The sequence below is a fragment of the Penicillium hordei genome, assembly GCF_028827395.1.
Source record: "Penicillium hordei strain IBT 12815 chromosome Unknown utg000004l_segment0_segment0, whole genome shotgun sequence".
Classification (NCBI taxonomy): domain Eukaryota; kingdom Fungi; phylum Ascomycota; class Eurotiomycetes; order Eurotiales; family Aspergillaceae; genus Penicillium; species Penicillium hordei.
Genome location: NW_026623145.1, coordinates 3,403,596 through 3,427,376, shown reverse-complemented (window position 1 = coordinate 3,427,376; position 23,781 = coordinate 3,403,596). Strand labels below are relative to the sequence as shown.

Sequence of the window (23,781 nt, the reverse complement as noted above, 5' to 3'; positions counted from 1 at the left end):
TTCTATTGGCTGGGTGTATACCCCACGATCCCACTCCCAAGGTAAATGCCGTATGATCCATGTCTTCAAGGTTGTTGAAAATGGTAGTACGATCTCAGTACGATCTCCAAGGGCATGTATATATATCACGGGATATACTTTAATCGGATATGCTCCCACAGAATTGGTCATATAGATAGCACCTATATAGATGCGGAAATCATCTTGCCAAGTTTCTAGATAACCCTGGGATTTACCCAACAGATAAGAACTGCAATAATAATCCTCTTTACCTACATAGATAATTATATCGAGATATCGGAATGTACTGCGGGGCTTTATCGTATGTAGAGGTAACATTACGGCTTTTCCCCGCACTTCCCCCATTTACATAAATAGCCCCCCATATCCCTGGACTTGGACATTCAAATTCAAGACTCTCTATCTATTTGCAATTATGGCCCAAACTCACCTCCTTACTTTAAACTATAAAGGCGACCACAACAAGCCTGATACCATCTATGACACCCAAAACTTCATCGACAATGAATTCCTTGCATCCAAAACAACTACATGGATCGACGTCCACGACCCCGCAACAAACAATGTAGTCTCTCGAGTCCCAGAAACAACCCTCGACGAGCTTAAATCCGCAGTAGTCTCGGCCCAACATGCCTTCCCCGCCTGGCGAGACACCAGCATCATGAAACGACAAGAAATGATTTTCAAGCTAACCAACCTGGTCCGCGAGAACATGGATTCCCTAGCAATTTCCATCGTCACGGAACAAGGCAAGACCTTCGCCGACGCAAAGGGCGACGTACTCCGCGGACTACAAGTCTGCGAAACCGCCTGCGGAATCACAACACAACTTCCCGGCGAGGTCTTAGAGGTAGCAAAGGATATGGAAACCCGGTCCTACCGTCTCCCGCTTGGAGTCGTCGCGGCAATTTGTCCATTCAACTTCCCTGCCATGATCCCCCTTTGGAGTCTCCCGATTGCCATCGTGACTGGCAATTGCTTGATTCTGAAGCCGACTGAGCGCGCACCCGGTGCTTCGATGATCATCGCTGAGCTATGCAAGAAAGCGGGTTTCCCCCCGGGAGTTGTAAACGTCATTCATGGATCCAAACCTGCTGTGGACTTTATCTTGGATGCACCGGAGATCAAGGCGATTTCCTTCGTCGGGTCGAATAAGGTTGGCGAATATATCTACGAACGTGGCACCGCGAATGGAAAGCGTGTGCAGGCGAATCTGGGAGCTAAGAATCACGCGGCTCTTTTGCCGGATAGTAATAAGAAGCATGCTTTGAATGCCATCGCCGGTGCTGCGTTTGGAGCAGCTGGTCAGCGTTGCATGGCACTAAGCGTCTTGATTACGGTTGGCAAGGCGCGCGATTGGCTCCCTGAATTGATTGAGAGTGCCAGGGGGTACCAGGCTGGAAGTGGGTTCAACGCACGATCTGATCTGGGTCCGTTAATTACACCCCAGAGTCGGGATCGCTGTGTAGACCTCATCTCCAGTGCGGAGAAGGAGGGTGCTACTATCGCCTTGGACGGCCGGGACCAGAAACCCGAGGGTTTCCCTAATGGAAACTGGGTATGGAAGTCCCAAGCCCCTGTGTTAACTTCAACCCCTATGAATCATCCTGCTAATACATCAACTAAATAGGTTGGTCCGACTATTATCACCGGAGTGAAACCCGAAATGAGATGCTACCAAGAGGAGATCTTCGGCCCTGTGTTGCTCTGCATGGATGCGGATACAATCAACAGTGCAATTGATCTTATCAACAGCAACGAATGGGGTAATGGTGCAGTCATCTTTACCCAGTCCGGATCTAGCGCGACTCACTTCCAGAAGCGTGTTGAGTCCGGTCAGGTTGGGATTAACGTTCCGATCCCCGTTCCCCTTCCCATGTTCTCCTTCACTGGTAACAAGCGAAGTGTTGCTGGAACGGGAATGCTTAACTTTTATGGAAAGGATGGTATCCGATTCTATACACAGTGGAAGACTGTTACGTCGCTGTGGAGAACTGAGGATGCTACTGAGCTTGAGAAGCCAACTTCGATGACTTGATTTGTGGTCAGTAACTTGCATACGGCGGGCTTGGGAAGCATATCTTGGGATTAGTTTGGAAGATGCACGATGGGCGCTGACATGTTGGGCATTTTTGACTCCGGGTATTATTGCATGTAAACAAGATACATAGGGTATGTAGGTGCATCCATGGATGTCTTTTTGGGCGTCTTTTTTTTAAATATTTTTTTACACGGTGTTATACCTAGAAAGATACTAATTAGCTACGTGAAATACAAGAATGGGAATAACATTAAACATAATATTGCAGAGTAGAAATGCAGGATGTACAATATACAAGGGACATCGAGGGGCCTCTCTATGTATAACCAGGGAATTATGTGGACACAGTGTTGATGATACGGCTGGCAGCTTCCCCGTTGACGGTTGACATCAGGATGAATCTTTGATTCGAAATGAAAACATCCCAATCTACCTTGTATTCATTAACTCATCGCCATATATACTTAATACCCTTCTCACGGGTTTCTTGATTGGTCATATTCCATATAACTCTATCGTGATAGAGCGAGAAGAGCCATTGCCAATTGCAGCATCGGTGCTGGGACTGCCGAGTCTGTTTTTCTCGGTCTTTGAAGCCGCTATTGGTTGACACTGGCATTGCAGGAACAGATCTTATTCTTGCGGGTATAGTTGAAAGGGGTATGAAGGCTGAGGGTCTTCCCACGGGGTTGAATCCTGGCGCTTTATTTATTATAACTGTTACTATACTGATTGCCGGGCCAATTTTTCTTTCTGTCCGGTGTTTTTGTCCGGTGTGGAGTTTATTCTCTGTTTCCCTGTTTATATTTTCAAATCTTCGCGACTTAAGTAACTCTTTTCGTACCGACCTTGTCCTTTTAATTTTTATATTGGCCTGATATCCGACTTGGGGCTGCAGTAGAGCAAGGGTAGTGAGAACTACGGTGGCTTTGGGGAACCATCATGACAACGCAGTTCTTATCTGGTGGCAAAGGAGTTCTTGCCATATGATTCCTTCTGTTGCCATTCATAATGCTAGGGGTGGCGATATCATGGTTTGTGATACTGTGCATTCTAAATTATCAGTTGACAACAGATAAATCGGAGGGGATACACCGAGGTCGTATACTAAATATATATACCAGGTTGAGGAACGGGAATATTGGAATGCGCCTGATTTATGTCACTACAACAAACAAGAGCATATGATTAACCGACTGCCTTTACAAGTGATTCTAACAGACAATAGGGCGCTATAAATTGCAATGCAAAGAGGCAGATCATAAGTTGTACAGAATATGAGTTTGATAGATATATTGTGGTTTTTCTCGGCTAAACCATCTAAGTATCATTAAAACCGTCGTCTTTCAACAGCCCAGCCGGGCTAGCTCAATCGGTAGAGCGTAAGACTCTTAATCTTAAGGCTGCGGGTTCGACCCCCGCGTTCGGCTATTCCTAAAAACCAAACCTGAGATTTCTTTTTTGCTCTTTCCAATTTTTTTCTGCATGGGAATTGGATGGGTTTTCAAGGTCCACTTAGGGCTGCCGGCTCCGGCGAAACGTTGGTCTTGGCATTGAGTATTACCTAAGCTGAATTAAGCTCAGAGAACCATGGTCCCGGTCTCAGATCCCCGATATACAATCCCCAACCATTTCCCTTCCACTTCACCACGACCCTGATTGACAATACATCTGGCTCCAACGTCCTTTTTTTCGGGACTCTAGAAAGGGACTGTTTGCTGCCAAACTTGATTCTTACCATACATTCTGAGTAATATATTTACTTCAAGCATCTCAGTCAATGTCGATCACATCTCTTCCAGCTAGTACGTGAGATCTGCAGCTATCTGCAGCTATCAGAGTTACAGGCGCTCATAATATACTCAAGAGCCCTTAGATTTGAACTAGGTTTATCTAGTTATAATTTAGCTTTATTCCACCTAGAAATCGCGAAAGTAAAATTTGTCCGCGAACGAGTTCAGAAACTATGGATGAATACCAACTATATAGCGGTACTACTTATTAAAAACAAGAATAGTATTTAGTATTATATTACTGGCTAGTTCTTTAAAGGAAAGAGTATATTTTAACAAGAATACTAAGTATAGAGAGGAAAGGAAAAGAGAGAAAAGAATCTCCGAGATAGGATCCTTTGTAGGATCTTATTACGATCAATCAATCAATCAATCAAATAATACAAACCGCGTTAAGACGGAAACCTCTAGCAGAATCCAGTCTCCTTTACCCAGATAGTCACAAGTAGATCACCTTATTAGATAGAAGTATCGCCTATTATTTACTATATTATAATAATAATCTATACTAAAGCGTTCGCTTAAGCGGTTAGAAACGAGTCGTTTTTTTTATAGTTTTCAGGATTTATTCTAATAGATCACCGAAGATAATAGTCGCTTGGGGAAAGAATCTTAAGGTGTTTTAACAAGCCAGTAAGATAAACTATATTAGCTTCAAATGAATATACATAGCCCTATTGAAAGAGGTTGGAGAAGATATATTAGAGGTGACAATATAAGATATTCGATTCTCCCGGATTCTATTAACTAAAAGCAGTCTAGACCAAAATAGCTGATAAGTGTTCCGCGTGTCAAACTGCATTAAAGCCGCTAATCTCAATTCCGTAGTAGTCGAGATTCTTAGCATACATTGAGACTATCAACGCATAGAGTATTACACCTGAGAATACTAAGAGCTACATACCTTACTCTGATCTCATTACGGCCTACGATCAAGACTGCCGGGGGCCGTCAGTTCAATATTACTACGCTAACGCCTATCGTGGGCGCGACGCCGGTGCCCCGCTCTCGTGCTGCCATCATGGCGCATTCTATAGCATTCATTGAGTCGACCTGGACAATCTCGATCAGATCTTGCAACCCAGAACCATTGCTCCAAGGACGGGAGGCCATACCGGTTTCATAGCCCACAACGATGAGTTATAGTTCACTGCAATAACCCCAGCTACGCTCGCTGATGACCCTTGCGACGGATGCCCATAATAGCCATCAGCCCATTTTTAGCTGTTTCTCTTATTAGGGAGTTGATCTTGATATGGTTTTCGCAGTCGCAGTCTCGCGTCGACTACAAAATGAAACACCGACCACGGCCAGGGGCGTGTGCGGTATTCTCGATATTAGCCCACATCACCGGGCTGTGATTTCGAATAGTCATCGACTGGGTGGGGAGGAACCAGAGAGAACAACGATAACTACAACTGGGCGCCACGGTATTCATAACCAGGCAACCGGGAGCCATTCTGTGGAACCGGGGCTGTTGTACAATGCCTGCATGGTGCACAGCCACTCCCCTAGGGAAGGAGTAGGATTATCGACACGAAAGGACACGATGCCGCTACGGGCTGTATTCCAGTGGTTACGCTCCTAGGCGACAAGCATTGCAAGTTGCGTATCGGGTTGAGCGGAATCTCCGGTAAATGAAAAGGGCAGTGGTCGATAGGGGCTAGAGTGAAATAAAGGGGGCAGCGATGAGTGCGATATAGAGGAGTTGAAGGAGGAGATGAAAGGTCGAAAAGGCGAGGTCAGGTCTTTTATATTAGGGTGTTAGAGAGTGGAAATTACAGGACAGCGTATTGGGGTGCTAAATCCAGAAGGGCAAACCTAACCACATACGGTAATTCATCTGCCGTTTACAAGTAAAATGCCTGGAAGAAACGCCTTTTGATTAATTATTACAAGGTATTGAATTAGACTTTGTAACAAAATAATGCGCAATAGATGAAGGGTCATCAATCTACCAGTAGAGGAGTGTGTTATTGACGTAGGAGTAAGCTACACTATGATCTAGGCGTATAACTTGTCCAAGGAAGGCTGCCTTGCTTCTGATGGGGTGAAGCTGCAATGCCCCTTTGGCCCATCGCTTTCATCATCATCATCCCCGCTGTCCAAGGCCCATGACAGATCAGTCTCTCCCCACATCAGCTCACCGTGCGTCACGGTACCTGTACGAACGTTCTTGGGTGGATGACAGGCTGCGCTTATAGCAGCACTGCAAGTTCCCGCGAGAGGTATTGCTGACTTGAGTCTCCGGAATGACACGCCAATAATCATGATAAATAGGACACAGAGAATGACACCAGCGTACATCAAAGGCATATATGAGGACGCTGGTACGCTTTTTTTCTGCTCGTATAGTAGATTGCCGTTTGTATCGCAAGGAAAAGCCAGAACAAAAAAGATGCCCTGCGAGACAAGCCAATGGACTATTGTGAACAAGGCCATCGATGGAAGTCCGTATCGGTATGGGATAGATAGCCAATAGGTTGAACGCTGCTTGCTGCCTTCAACAGGCCAAGTGACGCGAAGTGGCTTCCTATTAACCCCGTAAGAGCTATACTCCGCACTCAAAAGCATCCTTGTGAGAAGACTATTATAAAAATAATAGCAGATCGTGACTACCAGTTGGGCGCTATTCGCAATGACCACACCTTGCAGTTCTGAATAGTTCTCCGCACCAGAGGTGGTAACAGCCGTTTGTCTTGCCATAGAACCAGAGTCCCAGATTGCTTGCCATGTAAGACCCGCAGTTCTGGCATTTGGTTTCACGGCAATGCTTGGGTATATATACATAGTAGTCATAATGCAGGTAATGACGCTTGATTTTGTTAGCATCTCGGCATTCAGGTTACGTATCAGGCCCAGGAGACTCACATCAACACAGTCACAAACCAATGGATTGGACTAGATGCTCTTCTCCATTGCTGAGGCCTGGTGAGACGTTGATATCTCACGGCCTGTCGTTGTGGTTCCTGTCCTTCCGGACACGTTGTCCAGTTCTTCTTCATGCTATTTAGCGATGCCCAACACATGCCTTTCGTAGTCTCATCTGGGTCCTCTAGGAACGAAGCTATCGCATCACATGACGTGAGGAGAGGGATTGATCGAGATTTATGAATTTGGGCGGCCAAGAAGATTGCAATAACTTTGACGAAGGTGGCGATGATAACGGTCACAGCGATGATAGGGTTATAAAACAATTGGCAATTGTTTTTCCCCTCGAATGCTAGGCACTCCGTTACATGCATTTTGTTATGGTAGTAGAAGTAGGAGGTAGACGCGGGTGTGCATTTATGATCTTGTATGTTTTCTGAACTCACAAACGGAGTTACCGAAACTTCTCTGGGGTCCCTCCAGTTCGTGATTCCAAGGACAGACTCAGTTCCGCCATCGCTCATACTTCGGTTGCTTGTTAGAAGAACAATCCCCTTATAGACAGGTTGGCCAATGGTTAAATATATCTCTTCGAAACATTTCTCGGCGGGGATCCTCTCGCTCTTTGATCCTTCAATTTGAAGAATTAGTTGGTTCCAATCTAATACTTCATTCGAAGATCTAGATGTCGGTGCGGAGCTCGTGCGTATTGTAAAACAATTGTCCAAGGCGGGAGTCGTGAGATTTCGCATGTCTTTAGGCGTGAAGTCATGCGGGGCGGCGAAGGCCCAGTACTCGTTGTAATTCAGGCTCTCAAATATGAGTGAGTTATAACTAAGGCGACATTAGTACGCTGTAGAAAGAACAATAGGCATCCCTCCGTACAATAGATGAAGCGGCGTGGCAGTAAGTAGCAAGACTATCCACAGACCGAGTCGGGCGTACGATATAGCGAAGAGGTTTCTGAAACTGGAACCTCCAACGTCAAGCCAGCGGCATTTTGCGTGGGCAATGTCAATCTCGTCTCTAGTTGGGGCGACAAGAGTCTGCATGCAATAATTGCTCGTTGCGAGAGTACAGGTGCTGATAATGTTGATTATGATATGGAGACTTGTGTTCCACCGACCTGCCGTGTCACAAGAACCGTCATATATCACTTTTGAATTCGAGGATCCCCCTCTCCCTGGGAATTTAGACGATAATCCGCCAGCCACGGAAACAAGTATGAGATTTGATAGTAGAAGGCCGGTAGTCGCATATCCACAGAGGTATACACCTTTAATCCAAGATCTTGATTTGTCCAGACCGTTATTTTCCAAAGCATGTGCCAGAATGCCCCTGTGTTCGTCGGTACTAGCTTTTGCTTCGCCTAATATAGGAGTGACAAGAGCCTGATCTTGGACGGTTCGCTCTTTTGCCGTGATTTCTGGGACGGAAGATAGCGACTGTTGGCTGGGAAGTGCGAGGAGCTCGGTATCGTGTAGATCGCTGTCTGCTGCCCCATCGTAGCGCTGAGAAGGGGCCAGAGAACGAGCCCAGGTCAATATCTTGCGTAGTTCGCGATTCCCCGGCAAGGAAAAAGGGACTTTCATTGCGGAAGGTAAAATTATGCTGAGAGGTGAAGGTGGGGGATGGGGGCTCTTCTACTTTTTTTCAACTCTCTTAGCAAAGACTCGCTAGCCCTGCATTTTATTGTGGCTGAGCGCCGGATCAACTAACCCATTTTGTAAGTGATTGGCGACGAGGCTCTCAATTATAGAGAAGTTAATAATGTGAGAACGGGATTGGGGATGATCACAATATCGAGGCTGTGCCTGAGGCATACATATACCAGGAAAGGCGAGAGCATGGGAGGAAGAACAGCGAAGACGGGTCTTCTATGTTGGGAACATTGAAGGGAGGTTACGTGAATATTGAGGCGTAAAAAAACATACAACAGTGAGGATTCGCTGGTGGTCACCCACCCAACTACTAACTCACCGGCGTGTGGCTTAAGTACGGCTGAGCGGACGGGAAGCCCTGTTTTCCACACCCTATGGTCGTATGTAACATGTCAGGTGTGGAAGAGGAATATAACATACAGATAATTAGGTCGTGGAAAGGAGAGCGTCGCGGAGTAAGAAGGGTGAGTGGGCTATAGATAGGGTGAAAATCAGGGTGAGAATCACCTAAGTCGCGCGACCACCGTATTGACCCCTTTAGCTGAACCAATGGCAGAATATCATTGGATCGTGTTGTTTCCCTTGAAACACTCGATATCTTGGCATCTGCATATCACTAGAACTGGAAGGAAGCATCACACACCTAGGTAGTAGGCAAGTTGGCAATACGAATCTAATTAGTTGATCTGCTAAAAAACCTATCTCGAAATCGAGCTGCCCGTACTCGACGGGACTTACTTATAATACGGGCTAATAAGAGCTTAGTGTAATTTGGATATAATTTAAGCTACTCGCCTAGATATATGATATCGTAAGCGGGGGGAAATCCTAGACGTTATAAAAAAAGTATAATAGTCTTGCGAAGAGCTCTAACTAGTAATAAAGCCCTCTTCAAACACTGAATTAAAATCCTCGTATAAGGGATATTATATCTGTATCTATAGGTGATAGGGGTGGCCCTGGGGAGCGGGCCTTAGGGGAGTGTCTGACAGGACGCCTCGTCTATGCCAAGACAATTAGTACAGCACTGCGGAGTAAGAAATACAGTATATTTTCTGCACCGCTGGTGAAAAAATCCCGCGGGTCTTGGCAAATTGCCGGTCTTATTCTTCATAGGGTTAGCCACAATTGTGGAGACCCGGGGATGAAAAGACCCGAGTGGAACGGATTGGTGCTGGACCCCTGGGAGTATACCGGATGTCGATCCTCGAGACAAGGCTCTGACATGGCCTAGCTCCGAGGTACTACCGGCCCCTTGAGGAGCTTGTGGATGCTTATCTGTACCACTGGAATTAACTAGGAAAAGACGATCAGGCGTCCCATTCTTCGGATATATTCACCTCCTATCCTCTGCACTAAAAAAACGCAGCAACTAGCTACTTCTAGTAATAATACCTACTAACTATCAAATACAACGCTCCACCTACTCCTTCACACTAATACAGTAATATGCATTTCTCTGGAACATAGTCCCACACTTCTTGCCATCATCACCTAAAACTGTGTTCCACTGATACAGTTGCTTGGGGGTAATGTCGTGATCCTTAGCGAAGTCAATGCAGTTATCGCCATCTTTTGCCTTGGCATAGTCGTTGCAGTTGTCTGCAATGCTGTTCGTCTGGGTGGGGGATGGGGCGGCTCCACTTGTTGATGTGGCACTGGCAGTTGCGGTCGTACTGGTGGGCTCGCTACTGGTATCCGTACTTGTATTTTTATCGGTGGTGGTGGAGATCTGAGAGGTCGATGTGCTGGTCGGCGTTGGACTAGATGTCGACGAAGAAGTCGAGGTCGAGGTGGAGGTCGTAAGCGGCGTCGAAGGCGCTGGAGTACTAGGCACAGCCCCCGAAGAGGATGCGTTCTCCTCGGGTCCGTCCCTACAATACCTATACTCCTTGCTGAAACTGCAGCCGCTAGACTTCGATTTCTGCTTGTTCAAAGACGGATTCCACCTGAGCAAGTCTGCTTTCGAGACTTCCCAGAAGTCTGCGGCCACGCTGCAGTCGTTGACACCCGTATAGTTGTATTGAAGGTTGCGCCCATCGACGAGTGTATTGCAATCTTTCACGGTATTTGGGGCGAGGGGGAGCGGGTCAGGGTTATTAATGGGCGTGTAGGTTGCGTCGGGAAGCTTGTCCCAGGGGACCTTGGAGACAGAAGGCATGTAGCCTGGGGCACCGGGGTAGTTGTCCATATCCTCGACGGGCTTGACACAGTAGCTGCGGCCAGCTATGAAGTTTGTGCAGCTAGTTATGCTAGTAAGACTTTAAGTCGTAGGCAGTGGAAGAGTTAAAACTTACTTCTGGTTCAGACCCGGATTCAGGATGAGAAAATTGGCTCGCTTGATGGGGAACTTCTGGGTGATTGTGTCACAGCTCTCCTTCTCCTTAGGAGTGTAATACTCGCCACAGTTCTTGGTGCTGTTTTTCGCGAGGTTGGTCGGGACAGGGACGGCCGACGAAGCTGTGGGAGGCCCCGTGGCAGAAGCAGCAGAGGATGGAGCTTCGTACTTTTCTCCAGGCTCATTCATACAGAGTTCGGTGCCGATGGTGCGGTTGAAGTTATAGCAACCGCCGTCAATCCAAGGGTTGTAAGAGCGCAACTGGACAGGAGTAATGTTGTGGGCCTTCGCGACGCTCTTACAAGTATCTCTCTTTTGGACTGTGTAGGTAGCGCAATGGTTCTTGATGCACAGTTCACCAGATTTAGGGAAGTTAGCACAGTGGGCTTGGAGCTGGTTGTCTATGAGAAGTTGGTAGGTAGCGACGCTCTGCGACTTGGAGATTGACTCGCAGGTGTCTCCATCCTTGATAGTGTATTTCTTGCCACTGCAGGTGCTCGCAGTTGGGGTAGCTGCTACAGATAAAGTGGATATTCCGGACAAGGATTTGCTGGCCCTGCAGGGCATTAGTATTTGTTGAAGCAATCTGTCGAAAATTTGACTTACGAATGATGAGGAAGAGACACCGTCGGCTTGGCAGTCACCGGATATCCCGTGAACTTGCAAGAAGAAGTATAACTGGGGTACGCACTCGAGTACACACCAGGTCCGCTGCCGTAAGGATACTGGGCCTCGTTGCGAAGCTTCAGCAAAAGACACTTGTTGCAGTCGTCACCGCCATTCTTGGTGAGGTTACCCAGAACGATATTGCAGTAATTGCCTTCGTTCTTGAAGCAGGTCTGCTGGAAGTTGAACTGAAGAGTATCTGCCGTCTCAGAGATAGGTAACTCTGTACCCCATTCGTTGGTGTAAGTGACGCCGGAGCATCCGGAAGCCACGGACTTCTTGTAATCCTGCAGCTGGTCGCGACAGTCGCTGGTGCAAATCTTGTCAAGACCATGCTGCGAGTAAAAGTTGTTGGAGTTTAGACCGCGCACGGCGTCGATGCAAGAAGTTAAATTGGTACTGAGTGCGTCTGCACACTCATCTTTGTAGTCACCAACATGATCGTCAGGAAAGGGTTGAAAACAGGTAATGAGTGTAAAAAGAGAGAAGAAAAGAGTGTACTGCGCAAGCGAATTAACGAAAGACATGGTCGGAAGCATGGGCGGGTGGTTAGGGGACAGGCCGGGGCGGACGGCTTCCTGTACAAAAGCATTATATTTGAACAGAGGGTGCCAATTGATGAACATCGGCCCCATCTCTCTGCGCCGGCTTTAAAATGCGATCGGCCGGAGAATCCCCACTTTGGGCAAAATGCAGCTTTACAAGGGTCTTTGCCCACATCGAACTCCACAGGGACGGTTAGGGCTTGATTGGCCAACTGGATGTAGTTCGCCAAGACTGTTCCCGCTGTCTGTCTCCATGGGGAGGGTGTGTGTGATTTTTGCACTATGTACTATGTACGGAGTACGGAGAATAGAGTGAATTGGGAAGATCCGCTGTTCCTCGCTCGAGGTGCTTCTCCTTCTGGGTTTGATAGTATTTAGTCCTCCATGGCCAGCCCGCTCTGAAGGTGCTTCAACCCGTCCTTCATTTCCTTCACTCATTCATTCATTCATTCATTCATTCATTTACTCATTCGTTCATTCATTGATTATTCTCACACTCTTTCTCCCTCACCATGGCTCGAGGGTTACTGAGCCTGTTCTTTCTTTTATTTTTTCTTTCAAATGCGATAGCCGATCTTGCTGGCGACCTGAGCAGCGAGCTTAGCTCGCTGAAGCTCATGGGCAATGACAAGTACAGTTGCAGCAAGGATAAGCCATGCTCTAACGGAGCCTGCTGTGGTAAAAACGGCGTTTGTGGCTTCGGCAAAACATACTGTGGTACCACTGGCAAGTCTCCCAACGACGCCTGTTGGAGTAACTGTAATGCACATGCAGAGTGCAGCAAAGATGCAAAGGAGCCTGGCAAAGAATGTCCTCTGAACGTCTGCTGCAGTGAGTTCGGCTTCTGTGGTACTACCGAGGAATTCTGCGGTGATGGATGCCAGAGCAAGGATAAATGCAAACAGCCTGACTCTGGTGCCTCTGGTGGCAACGTCCAGGAGCGTATCATCGGATACTATGAGGCGTTCAAGTACGATTCAGACTGCCAAGACATGAAGATTCATCAGATCCCCGTTGAGAGTCTAACTCACGTCAACTGTATGTCTCCCTTTCTACTGCAATATGCCTCGAGTACTAACTTTCAATAGATGCCTTCGCTTATATCGACCCTGATAGCTACGACATTGGTCCTATGCCCGACATCGAAGAAAAAACCCTCAAAGACTTCACTGCTCTCAAGGAGCGCAACCCACACGTTGTTCTTGGTGTCTCGCTCGGAGGCTGGACATTCAACGACAATAAGACCGACACACAAAAGGTCTTTGCCGAGATAGCCTCTAAGGAGGATAAACGTTCCAAGTTCATCGACAAGCTTCTTTCCTTCATGCGCCACTATGGCTTTGACGCTGTCGATATCGATTGGGAGTACCCAGGTGCTCCTGATCGACAGCCCAAAGGCTGGGACTCCAAGGATGATGGAAAGAACTACGTGAAGCTCTTACAAGACATTCGGAAGGCCTTCGATGACCAGGACCTGGAGTACGAGCTCTCCTTCACTGCCCCTACTTCCTATTGGTACCTCCGCTGGTTCGATATTCACAACATGGTCAAAGCCGCAACTTATATGAACTTGATGAGTTACGATCTCCACGGTGTTTGGGACTCTAACAACCCCATTGGTAATCATGTCCTCGGACATACCAACATGACAGAGATTGACCAAGCCTTGGATCTTCTCTGGAGGAACGATGTCCCTGCTAAGAAAGTCAACATGGGTCTCGCCTTCTACGCGCGAACCTTCGAACTCAAGGATAAAAAATGCCATAAGCCGGGCTGCACCTTCAAGCATGGCGGCAAGAAGGGTGCTTGCACTGATACTGAGGGTATCCTTTCTTACAATGAGATTGTCGGAATCATTGCAGACGATGAAATCAAGCCGGTCTACGACAAAGAAAACGCAATCAAGTATCTCGTCTGGGATGAGAACCAGTGGATCTCATACGATGACCAGCAAACATTCCAGCAGAAGATCAAACTGTTCAACGAGAAGGGATTAGGTGGTCTTCTTATCTGGGCCATCGACCAGGATACCCGGAATCTCGATGCCCTTCGCGGTGTTCTGTACCCCGAGGACGTTGTGATGACGGACAGTATGAAGGATGACACCAGCTACTGGGAAAGCCAACATCCCGGTGACTGTAGAACTACAGAGTGTAGTAAGCACTGTCCTACGGGTACCATCGAGATGGACACTTTCAAATGCCCGGATGGTGGTGATAAGGGCGACTCCCGCATCTGCTGTCCTATCGCTGCTGCCCCTGACCCAGATACCTGCCACTGGCGTGGTGGTGAGTCTGGAAGTCTTTGTAACGGGCAATGCCATGGTGGTGAAGTGGCCCTGGCCTCGGCCGTAGATGGAGGCAACGGTCACTGTTCAGATGGTATGTTTTTATTCCTCTCATTCCATTAGTACAAGTTCACTAACAATCACAGGACGTCAATTCTACTGTTGCCCTATCCCCGAAGTTGCTGCTGGTGGCTGTATCAACTGCGGCTGGAAGGATACGTGCTCAGATGACCAAGAGCCCTTGACGTTCGCCGGAACATTCTTGGAGGCTGTCTCCGATGTGTTGGACTACACTGGACTTTTCGGCCAGGCGCTGGCTGATTTCCTTGACGACGTTGACATGGATAACATGCGACAATACTGCTGCTCCAAGGAAGAGATCAAGAACTGGAAAGACTGCTATTGGGCTGTATGTTTTCTTTTTTACCCGCCATCGGAATGCCTAAAGCTGACAGTATGACAGGGAAGAGGTGGTCGATCCATTTATAGCTGCGATGACAACCACTGCAACACTGGGCACGAGGCTGAGCTTACCCTGAGTCCATACGGTGAAGGAGAGGACTGTATGCCAACGTGAGTTACGTCGATCCCTATGGATAGTGATAGTACAAGCTGACAGAGAGTAGTTCTCGTCAACGAGCCTTCTGCTGCACACCCGCGAGTGGTGAATCGCTTTTCATGCCAGTTCCTTTAGAGTATCTCTTTGAGAATCCTCCAGAGAATGCTGATGACCCCGACTTCAATCTCTCAGTGGACGACACCTGGGGCACTGGTGACACTCAAGGTGATTCTGACGAAGAACCCGATGATGCTGCTTTTGGATTTGTGGTTATCACCGCCCCCGACGAGGTCCATGTTAGCTTAGACAAGCGTGATGGCTCGCCCTGGGAGTTGATGGATTGTCCTGATAGCGATAGCGAAGAGGAGCATACTGTCCGCATGATCTGTACCGATTCCTCCGAGGACAGCAAATGTGACCACATTCACCGCGGACAAGGTGCTCCTGGTACCATTCTCCAAATGCCTAATCGCTGTGGCCCCGGTCGGTATGCCGTCGCAAAGGAGCTTAAGGAGTCCCAGAACCAGACTCTCCCGGGTCATCTGAACAAGCGTGACCTTGATGGCAGATCCGTCTACGACTTGACCTTTGACTACGACTTCAAGCGTGTCCCTCGTGATTACGGTGATGCATTGATGCGTATTGACTATAGTAACCAGCCTGGATACTGGGACTCTGTTGTCGACAGACCGGCTAGTGACTCCGAGCGAAAGGTTAAACGCGCAAAGCGGGATGAAACCGGCTACCACAAGAATCGCAAGCGTTGGCTAGAAGATGAATGGCGTGATGCGTATCATCATGGCGGTATGGAACGCCATGAGGTTCACAAGCGTTGGTTCGGCGAGGATATCCTTAACTGGCTCGGTCAATTGATCACCACTGGTGAAGCTAAGGCCACCAAGGAGCTCAACCATAAGGTCAAAGAGAAAGTTGAGCTCCTTCTCATAGATCAGCAGTTCGGACCATGCCCGGTTGGTGGAGCCCAGGCCCAGGCGAATATTCGATCTTCTATCACAGCTTCAATCGATGTTGAGACCTCCTTCGGTATCACCATTATCACCACCCTTGCAGAGGGAATGGATCTCAGTAGATCCTACCTTTACTTCAGAAACGCTGGAGAGGTTGAGGCCAGGTTTGAACTTGATGCTGTTGCTTCTCTTACCTACTCGACCGGTGATATCAAGCTGCTCGGTCTCGACGACTTCCCCGGCGCCACTTTCCGCGTGCCCGGAGTTGTCACAGTCGGCCCTAACCTTGCCGTCTATGCCTCCGCAGATGCCTCGATTGTTCTAGCGGGACACCTGGAAGCAGACGTTACTCTCGCATCCTGGGAAATTCAATAGACCTACCCTCAAAATAATGAATACCCAGAAAAGGCCCTCGATGAGCCTGACCGTGAGGCTAAGACTATTGGCAAGCCCCATTTCGATGCCTCTGTCTCTGCCAACGGCGAGATTGCGTTGCATCTCAAGCCCACTGTCAGCTTCGGAATTGACTTCGATGACCGTTGGAAGGTACCCCGGTGTACCGTTGATCTTGTCCTGGATGGATATGTGATCGGGCACGCGGAAGCTTCCTACTCACTCAATGGCGACAACAGCTGTCCCTTCAGCTATGGTATCGATGCTGGCTCGACAATGTACGCACAGCTTGACGCCCCTGAGGAGTTTGGCTGGGGAGATGATCTCCGAGTCACACTCGCAGAGGTGCCCAGGAAGCAAATCACGCCTTCAACCTGCGTTGGCGACAAGGGTAAGCGAACTTTTATGGGGTATGAGGCATACAATTCTTCTGTGGAGAAATCTACCTCGCGGAGAGATGAATACATGCCTATGCCTGTTTCTCATTCGATTGCCAAGCGTGACACACTTACCCTTGGTCCTCTGGTAACGATTCCTGATGACTTCCTCAATTGCCCTGGACAGGGTGGTGGGGAGAATTTTTGCGTAATGTGCTCAATGTACGGCACGAAGGTCAGTGACAGTGATGACTCAAAACGAGATGTCGCTTCTCTGTTCGGCCGTGACGATGGTGGTTCTTGTCCGTACTACCCACCTGGAGATGGTGGAAAGTGCTACGATACAGATTCGTACCTTTTCGAACGTGACCCACAAGAAACCAAAGACCTGACACTCAACTTTATTAATAATAATGCGAAGTTTGATTATTTGAGGTACCCGGTGTAATGCCAAGGACGATGGGCCGTCGGGTGTGGCAAAGGTGAGCTCGCATTGTGTTCTTTTCCCTCTCTGCCTGAATGAAGTGGAAATACTAATGAGTATACAACAGTGGTATCTTCCTGAGTTTATGCTATCTAGCTCAAAAGATATCAACGACAACAGAAGGTGCTCGGCAAAGACAACAAAGGAGGCTTCTACCAAGTCAGCGAACAACGAATACCTCATAGACAATAATGACGATTTACCCGCTTCGGACTTCCGCACGGAGCACGTTTTCGAGGTACACCTGGTCAGCCATTTCCTTGAGTGGGTGTGCGCAGGGAAGGATGAATTCAAATACGGGATTTTTAAAAAGCTTCCTTTCCCTACTGGTTGGACCCGCCCTGATTCTACTTGGTGCACCGATGTGTTTGGAGGTAAGAATTCCAGAAGAGTATGAGTAACGGATTGGCGTAAACTAACGATATGTGTACAGGTCCCGATGACGGAATGCAGTGGTCAAGAAACAATGGAAAACCAAAGAACTGGGTTCAACATACTGCTGACTTTCTGGGAAGCGAGGATAACCTTGACCTGCTCGTTATGTATCACCATAAACCCAACGGAGTCAAACAAGTGATTACCGAAGGAAAGAAGTCTGGTATCCCCAAGGACCAACCGAAGAAGGGGATTAAGGTTGAGCCAAAAGATATAGCGGACAGGGTCATGATGAGTGCCACTGTTTTTGACTACCTGCGAGAACTCAGCGACAAGTGGACCAAGCCCAGCCAGAACATCGAATTGATCTCGGACGAATTCGACCATGAGTATACCCGCCAATATAATGCCCAGAACCAACCAAAAGGAAAGCCCCTCAAGAAAGACGATACCCCCCGTGGCCTCAAGCACTGGGGTTTGCGTACCCTATGGGCCTACTGGATTGACAACCACCTGGCCAAGATTGAACAGATTCAGTCGGATTGGCACAAGACCGCTAAGGACAGGATGAGTACCATGAAGGATGCCCAGGGCAAGATAGACGACGTCGCAAAGAAATTCGCAGACATCACCATGACTACTGGAGATGCAACAGTAGAAAAATTTATGTTCCCCATGTCAAACCCGGGTAACCCGCTTCCTGGCACTGCGACAAGTTCATCAAATGACCAAAGTAAGTACGGAACGTGGGGAGGTAACAACCTTGGAAAGCTGGGCCTGTAGTAGATTTGATATTTTTTGGATGTATATAAAGTTAGATGAGAAGTGGTTAGAGATGAGACCGCCCGAGAAGTACCTAGTTCAAACTGTTAATTCAAGTTGTCGGGACTGTAACTTGCAATTTGATACTCCAGTCTGCGTTTGGTCGATTAGCCCTAACTGTCGATCTTCTCCGTGCTTACGTAACCCCTCTCCCCTCCAGTCCATTTAACTAAGCCCGTCGTTCCCAACGTTTACTTCACTGGTCTTTTTGTTTTCCATCAAGTGTTATTTACCCCCCAAAGACCAGTCGCCATGTCTAGGTCTTGGAAACAAGTGCGCACTTACGCTGACCATCTGGGTCATCCTGTCGTGCTCGAGCAGTACGTAAACCCAGAATACGAGCTAGAGCCCAGTGAACTAGTTGCCTTTCAGGTCTACAGCCTTGTTCCCCTGGACGACGACCACGACGAGCTCCGAGATTACCTCTTGCAGATGTTCTGGAATGATGAAGTCAAGCCTTTGTTCGAGATTTATTCATACCGCCCGCCCGATGGCTTTGCCTGCATTGAGCATAATCGCATTGAAATCGCCCGTCGCAAGCAGCAACATCAGTCAGGGGTCGAGAATCCCCTCCCACTGATTCCGAGATTCAATCGTCCATATTCATCCTCGAATGTTGGATTTTGTGTCCTGCTGCGATCGCACAGTTATCGAGTGGGCAATATGCAGGACTCGGAGGAGGCTGAGGAGATAGGCGAAGGCCCAGACTTGCTCTATTTCAATCGCACATTTTCTAGCACGCGCACTGAGGTTGGCGTGGCGCAGTATTTGCGTGAGGGCCAAGAGGAACTCCCGTCAGAGGCATTTGAATTTGTCATCGAGCGCCTTATGGACCAGATCTACATAGGCCAGTTGATGATTCTCGATATCTTCAATAATGTCCCTCGCTATCCGGAGCGAGACGCCTTAGATATTGACGAGGGAGAGCCTCCTAGCCAGGATATGCCGACAGAAGAACAGATTCGTGACCAGCTAGACCAAGAAACCTCAGTTGGCGGCTTCTCTCTTGATCCGGCATTCCATATTTCTCAGGAAGCCAACATCGTGACAGTCACCAATACCCCTGAGGGCAAAACCCCTGATATTCAATACATTGTCCATGCGGCCTTTCTCAGCCACATACCCGATGCAGAAGGTTCCTCTATCTTGGAAAGCACAGCGCGCCTCTTTACGGCGTCAATGGTCTCCAACCTCCCGGCCAACAAAACTCTCACTCTCAAATTCTTCATTCCAAAGTCCAATTCCTGGTCGGCCATCAGGCCCGCCCAAAACGAAGTTCTTGAGATCCTATCCCAGCAAAATGAAGAGAACCGAGAAAATCCCTTTTCTATTGGCGCCCTACACAATATCACAACAGGCGATAGTCAACCCCTAGCAGCAAAACGTTTTACTCCTCAAAGACCCGACCAATATATTAAAAGCTCACAGGGGGCGTGCGACGATAGCGGATTTCGCATGTTCACAGTTGTTCTTGACCGTGCAAAGTTTGTCTCAGAGGCTGGGGTGTACTTCTACATGACGGACTCGGACGAGTCTGAGGATCCGGACACTTCATCTGATGATACGATCGTTTCCCGGGTTGTAGACATGAATACGGCTGCTCGGCGGCTAGGGGTGGTTGTTCTTGATGAATGAGCTAGTCTAGTAGGTCAATTATGCATGTCTATTCCTATTTATTTTGATCCGCAAGACAACTAAGTAAACTGAAGGGGAGGGGAGTCTTCCTCAAGTTTCACTGTTCATCGACGTGGACACCGGCATTCCTGAAGTGTCCCCTCGCACTTTGCTCTCCTGCTTCCACTCGTTCAACACACCACTCCAGAAAAATATGAAAGCCCTGTTCAGGACTGTCTTGGTAGTATCCCCAATGCCTCCGAATAAAAGATTTGAGTTCGGAGAAAAACTCCTCGATAGGGTTTAAGTCAGGCGAATAAGGAGGCAAATATATCAGTTTTACTCTCACGTCCAAACACAGTTGTTCCATACGGTCAGAATGATGGAATGAAGTGTTGTCCATCACCAGAACAGACCTGGGCTCTGGCCATTTTCCATAGTGTTAAAGAAGCTCCTTAATAAAGTCTTTAAAACGCAAGGTATCTGTTGAGCCCCAGAATATCCGTGACAGAATAATACCATCTTCGGAATATGCTGGCAAGATCTAGTATCGTTGGTCGCGGTGGAATTTGGAGACCTAGATCGGTGTAGTGCTGAGCGGTGGCTAACCTGTTCTTCGGAAACCAACCCGTTTATCATGGCCAGACTCGTTAGGATATACTAGATATTGGGACCGAAACTCGGACAGATTGTGGAGGTAGCAATCCCGTAGATCCTGATTCTGCTCTCTCGCCCTCTAACAAGCCGCCTTCTCGGACCAATTGCTCGAGATTAGCGCTCGCCTTATGATAGCAGTCGTTGCCTGTGTGCCAAACTTATCCTGGAGGAAAATCGCCATCTTATCGAGGTAAAGATCGGGCTTCTCCGCTAAGTGGTCAAAAAGGGCTTCTAGCATCGGGGTTGTGATACTTCGTGGTCTGCCTGCTCAAATGGGAGGCGCTCGAGTGCCTACCGAACTGTCGCATGTTACTGCGGATCGTAGTGATCGAACGTGGGCTACACCCAGCGGCATCAGCAATCTGGGTTTTAGTTAGTGATTTACTCAGGATCATATCCCGAATGAACTCTCGCGCGGAAGATGGCAGAGTCGGTGCCATCGTGCCTTAGTATCTTAGTCTTAGTAGGATAGTAGAGACAACGTGCGCACCCCATCTAACCCATTGAATTTAAAAGCATTTATCTCAACCATAACGCCATTAAATTAAATACACTAAAAACATCTATCTAGCTGGGCATCTATTGTATATATGCCCTGTTTCTCTGCACCTACTACACCTTTATAGCGCCCGCGTATGTGGTTTTAAAGCCGGTTCTCTAGATATACCGGGGCTGAGGGGAGGTACTTTATCTGCTTCCACTAGCTCAGCAATCAATTAAGAAGCTTCTTAAACTGAGAGGCCTTCTTCGGCGGGTACCTGCCTTTAGAATCGAGTACGCTTTTACTTCTGCTTCTCGTTACCGGCGCGTAAATCGCTTACTTCTTTCTCGAGAAATGTAGCGGATTGCGGGTGAGCCTCATTACGGGGGAAACTGGCCCGATGAATGCATAATGCTGGCTGTCAGGAATAACATGGGTCACCAAGCCCTAGAGGTGTGAGAGGAGGTCTGTAATGTTCATATTTCAGACAATACTTTGAAACAAAGGGCGAGGGAGTTGTAATTAATCAATTTCGCAAGGCAAGTGCAGTAATTATTTCTAGAATATCTCTAAAATCTATATATATATATATATATATTAGTATAGAAGTGAATATCGACACAAGGGAATGACCCTTCGCTGACTCTGACTATTCCTCGAAGCGCTGGTCCCCAAGATCCTGCCCCTTGAGATTAATTTCATCCAAAAACACTGAAGTCAGCAATCCCAGTCCACTCAGGCCAGTCATCGTATAAAAGATCGTCTGGAAGCACTTTAGATAGACTCGCAGAACCTCGTCTAGCATTGTAAAAGATACATTTAGGAATCTCAACTCGTCAATGAAGTTCACAGCATTGGAGGCGTCTTTCAGAGGTGCCAAAGCCCCCGTCAGCTGAATGGTAGTATTAGAAATGGATGCCGAGAAAACATTGTTGAAAATGGCCGAAGAGATAGTAAGGCCAACAAGACCCCCAAACAAGCGAATGGCGAGAAACTGCCCCATAGCTAAGCTTGTGTCGTCAACATTTTTGACGCTAGCTTGCATGGGAAGAATATTGAGACGTAGTAGCGCAACACCTTGTCCCCAGAGAATAGGAAGCCCATAACGCATAGATGACGAGGTTCCTACATCAAAGAGGGCTAGCAAACCGGTTCCGAGCGTAAGAACAACCCACGAAAGCCTTAGAAGCCATACGTATCCTCCAAACAATGGGACCATCAACATTGAGACGGCTGCGACTACCACGCTGATAATAACAGTGGGCAATAGGGAGAGAGCCGATGAAATAGCACTCTCTAGCTCCACCGCTTGGTATAGCAAAGGCAAGTACTGTAACAGAGATACCATAATTATGCCGTGGATAAAGCCTCCGACCAGCGTTAGGTTTCCAGTCTTGGAGCCGAAAATTCGATAAGGAATGATAGGCGCCAAGGGTTTCGCCTCGTAAAAGACGAAGATGACAAGCACCGCAACTCCCAACAATAGTGGAAGGAGAGTCTGCCAAGAGGCCCATGGGAATAAGGTGCCTGCCCAACTAAGAGGTGCAACAAAAATTGTAATTCCAATAATAACAAGCGCCATACCGATCCAGTCGAGGCGTTTTAAGTTGCTGGCTAGCGTTGCATCGAGTGGGACGGGTCGAAGTTTGAGGAAGAAAAAGACCAAAGGTATGCCAATTCCTAACAACGGCAGGTTGATCCAGCCAATCCATCTCCAGGTAGCATAGGTCGAGAAAAGCGCACCGACAACAGGCCCCATAATATTGCCAATCGCCGAAGGAATGGCCATTAAGCCGAGATATCTCGAGCGCTCTTCCAGCGTCGTCATATCGGCGAGAATAACCATCACCAGGAGGTCAAGTCCACCACCGCCGAGGCCTTGGAGGACCCGTGCGACAATTATAGTGTTCATGTTTTGTGCTATAGCGAAAATAATGGAACCGATAAAAAATAGTCCCATAGATACGTATAGGGGTGGCTTTCGGCCGAAGGCGTTGGAAATACTGGCCCAGACTGGTTGGGTGACCAGTCCACATAAGGTGTAAGCAAGATTCGCCCAGAAAGACTCCAAGCTTGAGCCCTTTAGCTCGCCTGCTATAGTCTAGCGATGAGGATTAGTTATTTGGCGTGAGTAGCATAGAGTGGGGAGGGTTTATGGCTCACTGGAAGGGCGATACCCAGGCAGGTGGCATCCACCTGAAAAACAAAAAGGCTAGCAGCAAGCCCTACGAAGGCGAGCTTAAAGGAGAGAGATTTTCTTGGCGTTGGTGTTGTGTTTTCTACTCCATCTCGCTTTTGTGGGGTGGGTAGTTCCTTGGTTTCCGGCAATATTTCCACGTCTTCGGCTATATCTGAGTTTCGTTCCAGGTCTTGTTCTTCCGGGTTTGGGATGATGGCCGGAGAGAACTCGGTACTTGGGCTGATGTTGGCCTTTGGGTGGTCCATTCTGTCTGTAGAGTTCCGAGTACGTTGAGTGGTTATTCTAGCGAAGCAACATTCCTGCAAGAGTGAAAGCGAGTGAAAGTAGAGGTTGTGGAGACGAGTCCAATCCACCAGGACATCCGGCCGGACTTTGGCGGTGCTTGGCACTCTAGTGCGTGCGAATCTTCCAGGATGGTGGGGGCCAAAAAAAAAACATAATCTTAAGGTTAAGCGTTGACCGTGGTATCGGATTCAACTGCCCCGTTTTACCTTATCGATCTGCACATCAATAAGATTCTCTCGTTGACTCGGTCGCTAGCGAAGACTCTCAGCGAGTTGATAGTCAACTGGGGATTGAGAGTTGCCCCGGCTCAACGGGTGAGCCGGTTGAGACCTAATGGATATGG

The 23,781-nt window shown here is 48.0% G+C and overlaps 6 protein-coding genes across 6 annotated transcripts; 3 read left to right on the top strand and 3 right to left on the bottom strand.

Moving 5' to 3' along the window:
* Positions 1–436: 436 nt before the first annotated feature.
* N7537_008466 (CoA-acylating methylmalonate-semialdehyde dehydrogenase) lies at positions 437–2,059 on the top strand (the record flags this gene model as incomplete). The annotated part of the gene is made up of 2 exons (XM_056899521.1): positions 437–1,579; positions 1,652–2,059. 2 exons carry the CDS (start codon positions 437–439, stop codon positions 2,057–2,059), a joined length of 1,551 nt encoding a protein of 516 aa, XP_056751597.1.
* A 3,800-nt stretch (positions 2,060–5,859) lies between these two features.
* N7537_008465 (uncharacterized protein) lies at positions 5,860–8,318 on the bottom strand (the record flags this gene model as incomplete). Its single annotated transcript, XM_056899520.1, has 3 exons — positions 5,860–6,670; positions 6,727–7,560; positions 7,612–8,318. 3 exons carry the CDS (start codon positions 8,316–8,318, stop codon positions 5,860–5,862), a joined length of 2,352 nt encoding a protein of 783 aa, XP_056751596.1.
* A 1,492-nt stretch (positions 8,319–9,810) lies between these two features.
* Positions 9,811–11,918, bottom strand: N7537_008464 (LysM peptidoglycan-binding domain-containing protein; the record flags this gene model as incomplete). The annotated part of the gene is made up of 3 exons (XM_056899519.1): positions 9,811–10,630; positions 10,685–11,281; positions 11,332–11,918. The coding sequence occupies 3 exons, from the start codon at positions 11,916–11,918 to the stop codon at positions 9,811–9,813; spliced, it is 2,004 nt and encodes a 667-aa protein (XP_056751595.1).
* Positions 11,919–12,448: 530 nt separating this feature from the next.
* N7537_008463 (uncharacterized protein) lies at positions 12,449–18,162 on the top strand (the record flags this gene model as incomplete). The annotated part of the gene is made up of 8 exons (XM_056899518.1): positions 12,449–12,974; positions 13,025–14,317; positions 14,370–14,632; positions 14,687–14,796; positions 14,850–16,068; positions 16,126–16,955; positions 17,101–17,378; positions 17,438–18,162. The coding sequence occupies 8 exons, from the start codon at positions 12,449–12,451 to the stop codon at positions 18,160–18,162; spliced, it is 5,244 nt and encodes a 1,747-aa protein (XP_056751594.1).
* Positions 18,163–18,453: 291 nt separating this feature from the next.
* N7537_008462 (uncharacterized protein) lies at positions 18,454–19,836 on the top strand (the record flags this gene model as incomplete). Its single annotated transcript, XM_056899517.1, has 1 exon — positions 18,454–19,836. One exon carries the CDS (start codon positions 18,454–18,456, stop codon positions 19,834–19,836), a length of 1,383 nt encoding a protein of 460 aa, XP_056751593.1.
* A 1,766-nt stretch (positions 19,837–21,602) lies between these two features.
* On the bottom strand, positions 21,603–23,398 carry N7537_008461 (Major facilitator superfamily domain general substrate transporter; the record flags this gene model as incomplete). Its single annotated transcript, XM_056899516.1, has 2 exons — positions 21,603–23,054; positions 23,117–23,398. 2 exons carry the CDS (start codon positions 23,396–23,398, stop codon positions 21,603–21,605), a joined length of 1,734 nt encoding a protein of 577 aa, XP_056751592.1.
* Positions 23,399–23,781: the final 383 nt, after the last annotated feature.